The sequence below is a fragment of the Callospermophilus lateralis genome, chromosome X (assembly GCF_048772815.1).
Source record: "Callospermophilus lateralis isolate mCalLat2 chromosome X, mCalLat2.hap1, whole genome shotgun sequence".
Taxonomy (NCBI): domain Eukaryota; kingdom Metazoa; phylum Chordata; class Mammalia; order Rodentia; family Sciuridae; genus Callospermophilus; species Callospermophilus lateralis.
The window spans coordinates 60,030,063-60,044,905 of NC_135325.1; the positions used below are offsets into that span (position 1 = coordinate 60,030,063).

The 14,843-nt window shown below is 33.1% G+C and overlaps 1 protein-coding gene across 1 annotated transcript; it reads left to right on the forward strand.

Annotated features, from left to right (window-relative positions):
• The first annotated feature begins 273 nt into the window (after positions 1 to 273).
• Positions 274 to 9,339, forward strand: LOC143639111 (putative P2Y purinoceptor 10). The gene is made up of 2 exons (XM_077107272.1): positions 274 to 326; positions 7,746 to 9,339. The coding sequence occupies exon 2, from the start codon at positions 7,795 to 7,797 to the stop codon at positions 8,836 to 8,838; it is 1,044 nt and encodes a 347-aa protein (XP_076963387.1). The 5' UTR covers positions 274 to 326; positions 7,746 to 7,794; the 3' UTR covers positions 8,839 to 9,339.
• The last annotated feature ends 5,504 nt before the right edge of the window (positions 9,340 to 14,843 follow it).

Below are 14,843 nucleotides of genomic sequence, written 5' to 3' on the forward strand. Positions count from 1 at the left end.
GTGAAAATATTGAAGTCTCCAACTATTATTGTTGAATTGTCTTTTACTCTTTTCATTTGAGTTACTTCATATATCCCATGCTATATATTTTAATTACTATGTTTCCATGATCAACTGCTCATTTTATCATAATATAGCATTCTCTGTCTTTAATAGCAATTTTATCTAAAATTTATTTTATCTGATATTAGTATAGCCTCTTTAATTCTCTCCCCTTCTCTATTTTCTTTCAAGATGGGGTCTTGCTATGTTGTCTAGACTGGCCTCGAGCTCCTGGGCTCAAGTAAAACTCCTGTCTTAAGACTCCCAAGGAGCTGGGACTACAGGTATGTGCCACCAGGCCCAACAAATTAATGAGTCTGTTTACATGGGATGGGAAATTGAACCCAAAGCCTCACACATGTTAAGCATGTGTTCTACCACTGAGCTATATCAGTCCTCTAGCTCTCTTATTTGAAGCTTGCATGGAATATCTTTTAGCTTCCTTTTTGTTTCAATCAACTTGTGGTTTTTGATGGTTTTTAATCCATTCTACCAATAACTGCCTTTTTAAAAAATATTTTGTTTTTTAGTTGTATTTGGACATAATTTTATTTTTATGTGGTGCTGAGGATCAAACCTAGTGCCCTGCACACATTAGGAGAGTGCTTTACTGCGGAGCTACAACCCCAGCCCCCAATAACTGCCTTTTTATTGTAGCATTCAATATATTTACATTTAATGATCATTAAGGTTGGATTACATCTGCTGCTTTTCAGTTTTCTTAATGTCTTATGAAATTTTGACAATTTCCTTTAGTCCTCCATTTCTGTCTTCATTTGTGTTACATAGATATTTTCTTGTGCACCATTTCAACTCATGTGTTGTTTCTTTATATATATCTTTATTTTATTTCTTTCTTTATATGTGGTGCTGAGGATCGAACCCAGGGCCTCACATGTGCTAGATTAGTGTTCTACCACTGAGTCACAACCCCAGGCCTCATGTGTTGTATCTTTACTTTAGTTTTTGAGTTATTTCCTTTGTAGTTTCCTTGTAAATTTCAACTAATGTCTTAACTTAAAACATTAGTATCAACAAAAATTGAAAATGGAAAATTTATAGAGACTGATAATAATAAGAGATAAAGAAGATGACTGCCTGAATTAGAATAGATGTGATGCAGGAAAAAGTAGTTAAATTTTTTAAAAAGGAAAATATAGTAATCATAAAATTTGGTGATTATGTATGATGGTATTTGTAGGTAAATATATTAAAAGTTCAACTTAGATGGATACTCACACTTATTGTGTGAATGATAGAGTGATCATGTATCATTCAAATTCAGTCACTTTTAAGAAGAGTCAAGTCTGTGTTTCATAGGAGGTAAAACAACATGTGTGTCAAGGGGCTTGCATTCAAGGTCAATGCCCTAAAGACAAAAATAAATAAAGTACCAGCAATAAGTTAACAGAGCATAATTTTGTCTGTGGAATCAGATTCATTGTGTTTAATTCTGTTCTGTAGCAAACTAGCAGTTTATTCATAGGCAAAATTTTTTACTATTTTTTTTTAGGTATGGGGGATTGAACTCAGAGGCACTTAACCACTGAGCCCTATTCCCAGCCTATACACACACACACACACACACACACACACACAATACAATATATATACTACTTATATATACTATGTAGTATATACTAATATATACTATATGTTACATATATAATATATATAATATATATATAAAACAATATAATACTATATATATAGTGCCTGGCACATAGAAAATTCTCAAGAAATTTAAATGTCATTAAATACTGAATCCATGTAGAATAAGTAAGATACTTAAAAACTCTAAGAAAATTGAGGTTGACAAAAACTAGAATAGCCAGATGTACCTTCAAAGGGTACATGAATATAAGCTGAACTTTGAAATGTATTTATATTTCACCTTCTTTTACAAGACAGAACAACTATGCAAAACAAATTAGAATAATAACACTTGTGACATAACTATGTACCAGACACATACATTGCATAAATTATCTTGCCTCTTTGAATGTATAAAACAATGGCATGTGTTGTACAGTTTAAAAAACTGTAGATCAGATAAATTAGGACAAACAACTTCTAAGCAGAGAGATGTGTATTCAAAATCAGGTCTGTCTGACTCTAAAGCCTGTATTTGGAACCACTACAGTATACTGACTGTCAAGAAGAAAAATAAATAAATCCAGAAAACTGAATTAAAACCATATTGGCATCAGGTGAAAAAGAATTTTAAATAGGTTGTTATGGGAGAAACTTTATAAGCTTCTCTAATTTCTGGGGGAAAATAAAATCAGAAATATTTTCCCCTTTTAAATGAAAATCAGTCAAATTAGCAGAAGGCTTAGCAGGAAGATTTTGAAAGCTAATGAAAGGGTTTAACACGAATGCATTCCTTTGCACTGATTGAACTTACTGTTTTCAAGTTTCTGACACTCAAGGAAATGAAATTAGGAATTCTGAGATGACGTAGTTTGTTCTATTAAAATACATGTTTTGTAGTAGTTTTGAATTTTTGAAACATTGTTTATGAAAATTCATAAGCCATGAACAGTGGTTTTTCTGAACATTAGTAATGTTTTTTTAAATTGAATCAGTTGGATAATTTATTTCATAATTATTATTTTAGAAGTAAGTTTATTAAGCTTTTCTTAAGAATCCACTGTGGTAAAAACAAAAACAAAAACTATTAAAGCTTAACTTTTCATAATGGCATTAAGAGAACTGTCACACTTTCCCAACTTCATAAATTTTTATTTTTTAAGCATAGAATCTTTAGCCTTTTTCTGAAATATGAATACAATGCAATGTTTTGACACAGTTTTTTTTTTTTACTAGAAATTTTTTTTTCCATGTGGTCAAGACAAGAGAAATAAATGAGTCTAAATCAAAACTACAGATAATAGTACAGTGATAAAAGTTAGGCTACAAGCTTTCTGTGAATTTATTCATGTTAAAAGTAGAAAAACATTTAATTTTTTAAAAATTACATGATTCACAATATTCATGAAGAGATTGGTTCTCAAATAAAACACAATCTTTGCTGGCATAAATAGTGTTTTAAGGAAGTGATTTTCAAAGAGTGGTCCCTGAATCATCTGGTAACTAATTAGAAATGCAAATTCATGGCCCCAACCCAGATCTATTGAATCAGAAACTATAGGTGTGATAGACCTCTAGATGATTCTGAGGCTTAAATTTGAGAACCGTGGTGTTGAGGTAGACATGGTAAACTTTACTGAATTTATTTGTGACAAGATAGAAGTTATTTTTGAGCCTGATTAATGATTGAACCCAAAATTCTGGAGATCTATTGCATAGCATAATTATATACTTAATAAAAATGTACAGTATACTTGACAATTGCTAAGTGTTCTCAAATAAAATGATTTGTATTTGAGGTGATTGACATGTTAATCAGCTTGGTTTCAACATTCCTCAATGTATACACATATCAAAACATTACATTGCACAACATAAATATCCAAATTTTGTCATTTGCCCTTTGAAAAAATTAAGACTGAATCACAATTCTCTACATTATACTTGATCTTCCAGCTAGACAAAATTTTATATATCTAGATTTGACATTGTGATGTTCTTGAAAAGAGCACTTTTGGAATTTCACATGGGATGTATTTCTGCAGAATAATTTGTCATTACACATCAACAGCCTAGCAATTCCACTTTTAATAACTTATTCAAAGGGAACAGTTGTTCAAATGTACAAAAATGAGTATATAAGAACGTTTAGGGCTGGTGCTGTAGCTCAGTGATAGAGCGCTTGCCTAGCATGAGTGAGGCACTGAATTTGATCCTTAGCTTCACATAAAAATAAATAAATAAAATAAAGGTATTGTGTTCATCTACAACTAAATACATCTATATCTATCTATTAAAAGAATGTTTATAATTTGTGTGTGAGTGTGTGGCACTAGGGGTTGAACCTAGGGGCACTCAACACTGATCTACCTCATGAGCCCTTTTTATTTTTCTCCCTACATTGCCCATACTGGCCTCTGGCCTTGAACCTTTAATCCTCCTACCTCACCCTCCTGAGTTTTTGGATTGCAGCCTTGTACCACCAGGCCCAGTAGGATGTTTACCAATATTTTCACTATTGTTTCTGATAGTGATAAAATGGGAATCTACCTCAATGTCTACTAGTTTAATAAATCATGGTATTATAATTCTGGTGGAATTTTAATTGTTCATTAAAATGATGACTTAGATGCTGATATGGAGAGATATTTATATTAATTATGATTGAATAAATAAAGCTTTATAAAAAAGATGTGCATATAAATCAAATTTGATATGCATATGGATTTATATACATAGAAGAAAAATTAAATTCGAGAGATTATGCCTCAAAATGTTAACAATGTAAAATCTTGTTACATTGGGGGTGGGGCTGGGGCTGCAGCTCAGTAGCAGAGCACTTGCCTAGCACGTGTGAGATCCTGGGTTCGATCCTTAGCACCACATAAAAAAATTAAACAAATAAAGGCATGCTGTCTATCTACAACTACATTTTTTAAAAATCTGGGGGTTTTTTTTGTGTGTGTATAATAGACTACATGGGAGTCTCAGGTTGAAATATAGTTTATATTAATAAAATTTGTTGTTTTTAATCTCTTTTTCTAATGTGAGACATTTCTTGTGTGAAGAAACAATAAAAGTTTAAAAACAAAATAATCTAAGATTCTAAGAAGACTTCTTACACAATCTTATCATTAGGGAATAGAAATATTCATTTTCAAAATACTGTATTTGTCCTAGAATATTTGGAAGGAACTAATCCCTCTTGCTGTAACAGTTCACTGTCAAGGTTAGTGGTCTAAAATCTGGCATTGGTTTGTTTCTGAACATTTGTATTATTATTAGATAATTACAAAAATATGGTTTTCATCTTAGAAGTTCCTGGAAAAGAAGAAATTGCTCTGTAGTGGGAGGCAAGAGATCCTGGTTCAGCCTTTGCCACTAATTTTTTTTTAATGTGAATTTGAACATTTCATTCTCTTTTTTTTCCTGGGCTTGGTTTCCTCATATAAAAGTTACTGAATCAGAAGATCTTAATGGTCTTTAACATCTTGAATATTTTAAAAATCCATAATGTATCTAGAAGCCAAGCTGTCTCTATAGAAGTATATGAGGCAGTATAGAAACTGAGAAAAATAAAATAAATGTAAACTCTCTAAAATACTCTTTAAAAATTCTGTTTCTGAAGTTACACGGTATGCTTCTTGGTACTCCTCTCCCTTTATTTCTCCCTTAATGAAATTTTAAAACAAATTCTGTTAAATGTCAAAGGATATTTGAACGTTGGTATACTTATGACACCTGGTGGTCAAGTCAAACATCACAACTAATTTTAATCCCCCAGACACTTAATCCCTTTCACTGATTATTTTCCTCTGAGACAGTTTCTGTCTCCCAGATTCATCCAACTATTATACAATTATTCACCCAACAAATAATTAGTTGACCTATAATGTACTCAAGACACTTATAATGTACTCAAGATACTTTGGAGGCCAGAAAAAAGTAAGAGAATGAGTCTTCAATATGTAGAAGATTGCTATCTTTTTAGGGCAATAAAATAGACCCCATGAAAAAGTAAGTCACCACATCATGTTGGAAGTATTAAAAATTCATTCTTCCTAAAAGAAATAATCAGAGCTGTGGATACTGTGATGCCAGTGACTTGTGGTTTGGAGAGTTCAGGAAAGTCTTCATGGAAAAAGTGAGCCTTGCCTTTCTTGGGGCCTAGGTTTCCTCATCCATAAAATAGCAATAATATATTATTATTTCAAAGGATTTCTGTCAGAGATTAATAGAGTGTATATAAAATACTTATAATAGCACCTGGCCAAAAATAAGCATTCAGTAATCACTAATCATTTTTTTAACAAAACCAAAGATTAAACTTTTTCTTAATTTTATTTCAAGACTAGTTCTTGTCCAATTGTATGACTTTTTCAAATTTACAGTGAACATACAGAAAACATTATCAATTATTTTAGTTAGTCCAATGGATAAACCACCCAGTTTAATATTTATAGTTTACTAAACTAATTGAGCAATTCAGCAACAGAGTCAACTCAGTGAAAAATAATCAAAGTAGTTGTTTGCCTGAATCACCTGGTTGTTTTATTTCAGTGAACTGTCAGTTAAGTAAATAAAGGCATCAAATAGGTTGTTTGGCACTGTATGTGCTGTATAAAATTAAATGCATTTTTACATTTTAATTGGTTGTGTTTAAGGTTGAATAAACACGCTTAGATCGTATATTGTTTTACAAGTTTATATTTCAAGAATTGTTGAAAATGTTTATTTACAATTGCAGTTGAGTGTTAGGTAGTTAATGTTAAAGCTATCTAATTTTTCCTTTAATTCCATAAAATGTCTAGCAAAATAACTGCCTCTGCAGGCAATTAAAAAGCACAAAGCAGTATTGAAATCTCAATTACCTTTTGTTTCTGCCATCAGATGTATAAATAATATTTTCCTAAAAAATACCAACCATTTGGTAGTTTAACTTTAATTTTCAAAAGTAAAGTAAGTTACATACTGTAATGGCTTTTGGCCAAAAGCAATAACATTCTGACATAAAGCAAAACCAAGAACAAGGACAATGTCATTCGAGGAATGAGAGTTTAACCTGGATAAGGAAGATTTAAGAGAGCACATGATCGCTATCTTTAGATGTTTGGAGAGCTTGTGTGTGTAACAGGGAATAGACTTTTATTTTATTTGGCCTTGACAGACCTAACTAGGTTGAAATGACAGGGGAATAGATTTTGACTCATTAGAGGGAAGAAATTTCTAACAATTATGATCATTAAAAATGTAATCATTCACATTAATAACTTTTTACTGGAGTTGCCCTGAGAGATGAAGGATACATAGCCCTTTTTTGCTGTATCTACTACCAGATACACTTAATCCTTCAAGTATTTGCCTCAAATGGTGACAATGGTAGTCTCAATAAACGTGAATGTCTGAGCTACCATAAAACTGTTAATAAATGCAGAACTTTAATTACAGGAGCTTCTGAAAAGTGCTACATCATACAAGCAAGACTAATTTTCCCTCAAATTCTGAGAGGCAAAAGTTACCTGAGTTGTACTGTCATTCCAAGACCCTATCCTCCCAAGATTTGGTGACCTTTTCAGCTCTTACCAAGGCCCCTATCCCATGTCTCATTTACAAAGGTTTATAGACTCACTTACCATCATCTAATCCTTCATAAAGAAGCAGTAAAAAAAAATGAATTAAGTTTTCTTTCTCCCAGGGTTGGTGATAGAGAACACAGTTAAATTTTAAACTTTGGATATGCAGATGGAGATGACTGCAAAACTGAAATGTGTAACCTCAAAAGAGTGTTGGAATGTATGTCCAGGGGCTGTTTTGCAATGAGGTCTTTCCTGTTGGTTGGTTAGCTCTAGGAGTTTGATTACTCCCTTTCAAGGAGAAAATCTGACTTAAGGTACTACCAAAGTACTAATCTTTTTGATTCCTGAAAATGTCTTTCTCACTCCTGTCATTCCTTTGTGGATTGACATGATATTTTCTGTTTACATAGATGAGATCTTTTGAATTTATAGAAATTCATACTTGAAAACTTCTGTGATAAAGAACAAATATATTTGCATATTCAAACATAAACTGGCATGGCCTTGACTCTGTTTTTGTTCTATTTACTGCAGAAGTCATCACTCTAATGTTTTTCTTAAGGAAGGAGTATAAGTCCTCAAGATGGGAAATAACAACACAAACAGTACAAGAGCAAACTGCACTGATCTTCAAATGACATTTCAGGACTCCCTCTATGCAACCACCTATATCCTGATATTCATCCCTGGTCTTGTGGCCAACAGTGCAGCCTTGTGGGTCCTGTGCCGCTTCATCAGCAAGAAAAATAAAGCCATCATTTTTATGATCAACCTCTCTGTGGCTGACCTGGCTCATGTGCTGTCCTTACCCCTCCGGATTTACTATTACATCAACCACAACTGGCCTTTCCAGAGGGCCCTTTGTCTGTTGTGCTTCTACCTGAAGTATCTCAACATGTATGCCAGCATTTTCTTCCTGACGTGCATCAGCCTGCAGAGGTGCTTCTTTCTCCTCAAGCCATTCAGGGCCAGAAACTGGAAGCGTAGGTATGATGTGGGCATCAGTGCTGCCATCTGGGTCATCGTGGGGACTGCCTGTTTGCCACTTCCCATCCTGAGGAGTGCGAACTTAGCCAAGAACACCAAATTCTGCTTTGCTGATTTAGGACTTCACAACATTAGCATGGCTTCTTCCATTGGTATGGTAACTGCAGCTGAACTTGGAGGGTTTGTATTGCCTGTTATAATTATAACTTATTGCACCTGGAAAACAAGAAAATCTTTACAGGAATTCCAAGTTCCCCCTCAGAATACAAAAGAAAGGAAAAAAGCTTTGAGGATGGTCCTGATGTGTGCAGTGGTGTTCATTGTGTGTTTCACTCCTTACCATCTCAACTTCCCATTCTTTATGATGGTAAAGCAACATGTTTTTTCAAATTGTTCCTTCATTAAGAGCACTCTATGTTTCCACATCATTTCCCTGTGTCTTGCAAATCTGAATTGTTGTCTTGATCCAGTCGTATATTATTTTATGACTTCAGAATTTCGTGATCAATTTTCAGAACATGGAGGCTCAGTTCTTCAGTTATGTGTGAGATGCAAGGACAATGCTTTGGAAATTCGTCAAAGGGAGGAGGATCTTCAAACTATCTCACTTGAATGTTTGGATGATTCCAAGACAATGTAGTCAAACAATCAGTTAGGGTCACCTATGTGCTCTAGCAATTTAGCTATATCATTGTGAAGATTTTTCTTAAAAATGGCGTTTGAGTATCTTCATGCAACATGGCACCCTTCCCTACATCCTCAAAATGATCCTTCTGAAGGAATTATTCATGCCTATATTATCTGTCTAAATGAAAACATTTTGTTCTATGGACCTTGAGAGAAAATCTTACTTTACACAAATTGATGAGCAGCTGAATAAGTTGCATATCTGTTTCTCAGCAATGGGTCCAATTTATTCACCTTCTCTTGAGAGAAACAAAATATAAGTTGAAAACAATGAATATGAGTTAATTATTCAAGCTTTGAAAAGTATACATGAGAACAATATGGCCTTAACTTTTTTTTTAGGAATAATACACTACTTGAGCAAGGTAGATGGAAGAGGAAAAGCTTTTTAATATTAGTATTAATTATAGGAAATAATATCCTTATAACTTGAAATATCTATGAGACTTTTTTCTCCTTGGGGAAACAAATCAGAAGCACCCCCAAATATCTCAAAAGTGTCATGGGATTCACCCACAACACGTATACCTTAAACAAAAAATTTTGTTTTAATACATTTTGCAAACTTGAGTTTTAAGGGTTTAAATAAAGGTTCTTTGCTTGAATATCTGCTGTGTGCATGTAATGTGATGCATGTTTTTATATACTGGCACTAATTCAGAAAATATTTTATTATATTTGTTAATTAAAACTATCTGTACCATTTTCTATCTAGATTGATTATTCCATACACAACCTCAGTCACAACTTTACTTAATACATTTGTTTAAACTAATGAGTTAATGAAGAATCCCAGGCATTTGTACAGCTTTTTTGACTGTTAAAATCTGTTTGGACCCCATTCTTCACAGATAAAGATATATTGATGACTTGAATATTATCCTAAATACAGAATGAAAATGTGCCATTAAAAACTCTATATACATCATTTTATAATACAAATTATTTCCACTGGAAAATTAACAAACAAAATCTATACCTTGGTTTTCATTAAAATGGCATTTTAAAAAGCAGTTGTTGCCTAATGTGGTGGTGCACCCTGTAATGCCGGTGGCTAGGGAGGCTAAGGCATAAAGACCACAACTTCAAAGTTAGCCTCATCAATTTAGTGAGGCCTTGTCTCTAAATAAAATATAAAAATGGTCTGTGGATGTGGCTCAGTGGTTAAGTACCCATGAGTTCAATCCCTGGTACCAAAAATAAATAAATAAATAAATAAATAAATAAATAAATAAATAAATAAATAGTAGTTGTTCGTCTTATAATATTATAAAGCATTTTTGTTTTTGCCTTTATAAGACTGGAAATTCACATGATGTTTTATTTGTGCGAATTGTTTGTAATGATAGCTTATCCAAACAAAACAGCTCATATTTACAACAGGGCATGAAAATAAGGTAAAACCTAGGTTTTCTGAAGTCTGCAAAAGATCTCTATTTTGGACAGTTGTACTCTGTAGAAATGATCATGTAGCTCTCTAAATGCCTAAACATTTAAAACATCATGTTAGTTGCAAATATATCAAAAATACAATTTTTTCATATGGGTGAAGCAGTTTGTGTTAACCAAAGAAACGTGGTATATGAAAGAAGCACTAATTCAGATTCAGAGGATAAATATCCCAGTTTAGTTTGGCCACTGTTAAGCTATGTGATTTGATACAAGTTAATTCTCTTTAGGTTTCAGTTTTATTATCTGTACATAATGGCAGCTGCACTAGATGTGACTGGTATGCAACATAATTTTTAGAAAGTGCTTAAATCACTTTATAAATGTTTGCTGTTATTGTCAGTATTATTATTATTGTTATTTAAGAAAGGTTATTACTTAATGCATGTTTTCAGGATCACTGAGGGTCATTATTACAAACATCAGTATTGTATGGTATATGTTTCTTTGCTCAGGGTTATTAAAACCTCTAGCTTTGTTTTCACCTACATTAGAATGGCCCCATTTTTTTCATTTCTTCTTCTTTTTGATTATGTCTATAATACTTATATCTCTACCTTTTCCAGCTATCAGTTCTCACTTGTCATTGTCAGTAGGCCTGTCTTAAGCAGTCCCTATCATTTTGATTAGGTCTTTCTAATCTTTTGTGGCTTTGCAAATGCACTACCAAGTTAGTTAAAATAGAGCTTTGACTTACCAAAAATGAGTAAAAGCCTGTTTGTTTTATTTTATTTGGATAGGATGTGTGTTGAAAAGGGAAACTCTCCTATGGAACAAAGTGTAGGGTTTTAGTTTATGGACTTTATGACATCTATTTTGGCAATTCAGGACTATTTTGCTTCCTTCCTGGCTCTGTCAGCTGTGTTTAGATAGGTGAGGCTGGCAGATATTTGAGCTCTGGATCTCCAACATATGACTAGCTATTTTTGACACCTAGAGTTTCTTGGAATATAAATATTGCCATATACATGTGATTAAGTTTCCAAAATCATTACTTGTTTCATCAAAAAATAGTATATTCAAAACTACTTAATTGCTTTAAGTGAAGTTATTTTCTATTTTCCATAATGCTCTTAAGAAAACATGTGCTCACTCTGGTCGTTGCTTCCTTCCTCTTTAAGGGCACTTTGTAGAAATTCCCCCATGTATTTCAAGTCCTATTTGAGAAAAAATAATCCATTTTTGGAAATCGTCCTGTTTTATCATGAATAATGAACAATGTCCATTAAGTTTGGAGAAGCACAACAAACTACATTAACAACTCTCTCATATCTATCAGAATTCTCAAATTTACTCTTGCTTTTAGAAGAGGGGATATAATTTTGATCCAATATTTTTGGGACCAGATTAATAGCTGAGACTATATCTTTATTACTTCTGGTTCCCCAAAACACTGGTGAGAAGGAGTTTTAATAATGGCATGATTGTCTTCTGCAACTGATTGATACTAGTAAGACTTAATACCCTTTCTTACCTGTGTAATCTTGAAAAAGACACTTTATGGCTTTGAAGTTGTTTTCTCATCTGTAATATGGTGATAATATCTGCCCTTTCTGCTTCCCAAGACTCTTGTGGAGCTCTAATAAGATATCATTAGATAAATTTTTTAAAAAATATTTTTTTTTCAAAAATTTGTAAAAATGATTATATAAACATAAGCACAAAGGTAGAGGTAGTATTAACAATGGGATCACGGAAAGGAGATAGTTTTTTCCTTAACTCTTAACAACACAGAGGATATTAACAAAGATTTTAAACAATCCATTAGCACCATGGAAATATGAAGGCTTAAAGTAGTTCCCAGGACTGGGACATCATTGGCTGAGACCATTTGAGGGTAACAGAAGGAACCATTTACTGAGGATTCTACCCTAAGTTACTTAGGTCCAGTATTCCTGAAGTGAGAGTTATGATTAGTGTCAAGTATCTCTAAAGAATTTAAGTATCAGAGACTGATGATAGCTTTAAGGAAACAATAAATATCCTATAATGCCTAGTCACTTTTATCAGGTAATAAATTATATAGATGGGAAGCAATGCCTTCAGAACTTTGGGAAGGAATGAATTTGAGAGAAATATAGAGGAACTTACTATTGTAAAGAGAAGAGATGAGGGCAGGACTATGTTACTTACTTGAGGTTTTGAGACATGAATAGATTTGCTAAGGGGCCTTTAAAGTTTCAAAGTACTTCATTCTTTTCAATATAGTCCCTTTAACTCCTGGTGTGCTTAAACACATTGGATAATGAAATATGCATAAATATAAAATATGTAAACCTCAAAGTCTCTTGAAAAATCATTGAACATGCATACTCATGGCTTTGCTTATACTCTTTCTCTGTCATCTTTATTCTTCCTCATTGTCTATCCACTCTTAGAAATCATTTAATATTCAGTTTAAATTCTATTTCACTGTAAAACTACATCATCTCCCTTACACTATGAATTCCTTGAGGGTACTCACCATTTCTTTTACTGTGTAGCATGTTGAACTCAACTCTGTTGAATTTGAACATAATTTCTTATAGGGAAAACTTCTGTTTCTATTACTAGGTTAATTAAGATTTGCATATTTCTTTTTCTAAGGGAAATTGAATTCTAAAATAAACTGAGAGTCTATTAGGAATGAAAATATAATTCATTCAATTCTCTCAGCACCATGAAAATGAAAGAGACTCAATACATGCCTTTTTAGGTGTTTTAAAAGAAAATATATAGGGATTGGTTAGATATATAGAATATTATTCCCATAGAGGTGACATTTAAAAATACCCCAAAGTTTATGCACTCATTTCCTTGGTCTTTATTTACCTTGACAACCATTAGGAGCTAGGGACCTAAAAAGGAATTATTACTATGAACACCTGACTTTGGAGTCATTAATTCTTGGCAGATTAGCTGAATTTGTTGAATAAAAATAAAGCCAAAGTCTGGCTGCCTCTGTTTATTAAATAACTGTATTACATTAGACTCTGACTTCTGTGGTTCTATAAAATATGTTTGCCATTTGTGCTTTAAAAATGTTTCTGAAAGTTTGCTTCATTTTTGCTTTGATATTGTGGTTGTCATTATTAGCAAAGGATATTTTTTCTTTCTTTTCTCGGTAGGGAAGTAGAAGGTGTTGATGTAGAATACAGTATCTCTCAAAATCAATTACTTTCTCCTTCTTTTATCTGTGTTTCCCGTTCTTTCTTTTATTTCCAGTGACTGCAATAAACTTCTGATAAAATCAGATTTGTGTGAATTCTATCCACATTGTTTATAGTATTACCTTTATGTGTATCACCATGTAGCGAGGAAGCCTGTTCCTGTTCTTGCCTTCACTCAACAACAATTCTGGTTTGCCCTTGTGAGTTCCCTCTATTTCTTTTGAGCTATTATTTCCCTTGACTGCTGGTGGCTGTCTGGATATATTCTTATTGGACTTCAGTGACTTTGTCTAACCCAAAGATCAACAAGAATGCTACTGTCTTGATCATATTCAAGGCCCCAATATTTGTGAAACTCTGTTAATTGAAGAGCAATAATGGAAGAGAACAAAAAGACCACATATAGCATGGTAACAGAATGGAAGTGCTCATACAAGGAAAACTTAATATTTGTTATTGGTTAATAGTGTGGTGTCCTATAGGTAGTTGTTATTACATGGGCCTAAATGGCCTAAAATGGCACTTAGTATCACCTCTCATTTCCTCACCTCACCACAATTCCTTTGACATCTGCTGACAATGAACCCAGAATCCTTGACATGGCATTTAATCTAACTCATCCTGTTTGACCCAGCTCTAACTTCACTCCGTTCCTCTACTCCAGTTAATTTTTTCAGTCTCCCTGAGGTTTCCCATGGGCTTTTCTTTCCGTGTCTCTTTCCAGAATATACTTTCTACTATTTATCCTATTTTAATTCTGAAATCATTTAATTCTTACCTGACTTAGGAATGTAACCCAATGCCCATCACTCTCAATGTTCACTTTTTCCTCTGAGCTCCTGTAGAACCAACTGTCTGTGCCACATTTATCATATTTATCATACCTATATTAGAATATAAATTAGGAAGGGCTTCTAGAAATTACCTGTGCATAACAAGATATTAAGAGAGCCAATAGAGTTTGAATGTATCAAGAAAATGCTATTTGTCCACATGCAAAAATGAGAGAGTAGAGTCTGATGGAGATGAGGAGAGCTATTACCATTACATAATATTTCCCAATATAGCCATTGTCAGATTTCTTCATTTTGGGGGAGGAAATGGAGAGAACCATAACATTATGAGAGTTACACAGTAAATGATCTTAGAGTAAGTTATGTTAGAATGAGGATTCAGATCTTGATATACTGAACATCCCATATACTTTCAATTACCTTATGCTGCCTTTTGAGTTATTTGTTTAATTTCATGCACTTGTTATTTTTATGTTATTACCTAAATTATGATTTACCTCAGAGGCAGAGCCTAGAGGCAGTCATTTTATCTCTATTTCTTACATCAAAGTTTAGCACAAAACTAC

Bases quoted from the DNA above. Each gene is read 5' to 3' on its own strand.
- LOC143639111 (XM_077107272.1), top strand. From the start codon at position 7,795: ATGGGAAATAACAACACAAACAGTACAAGAGCAAACTGCACTGATCTT.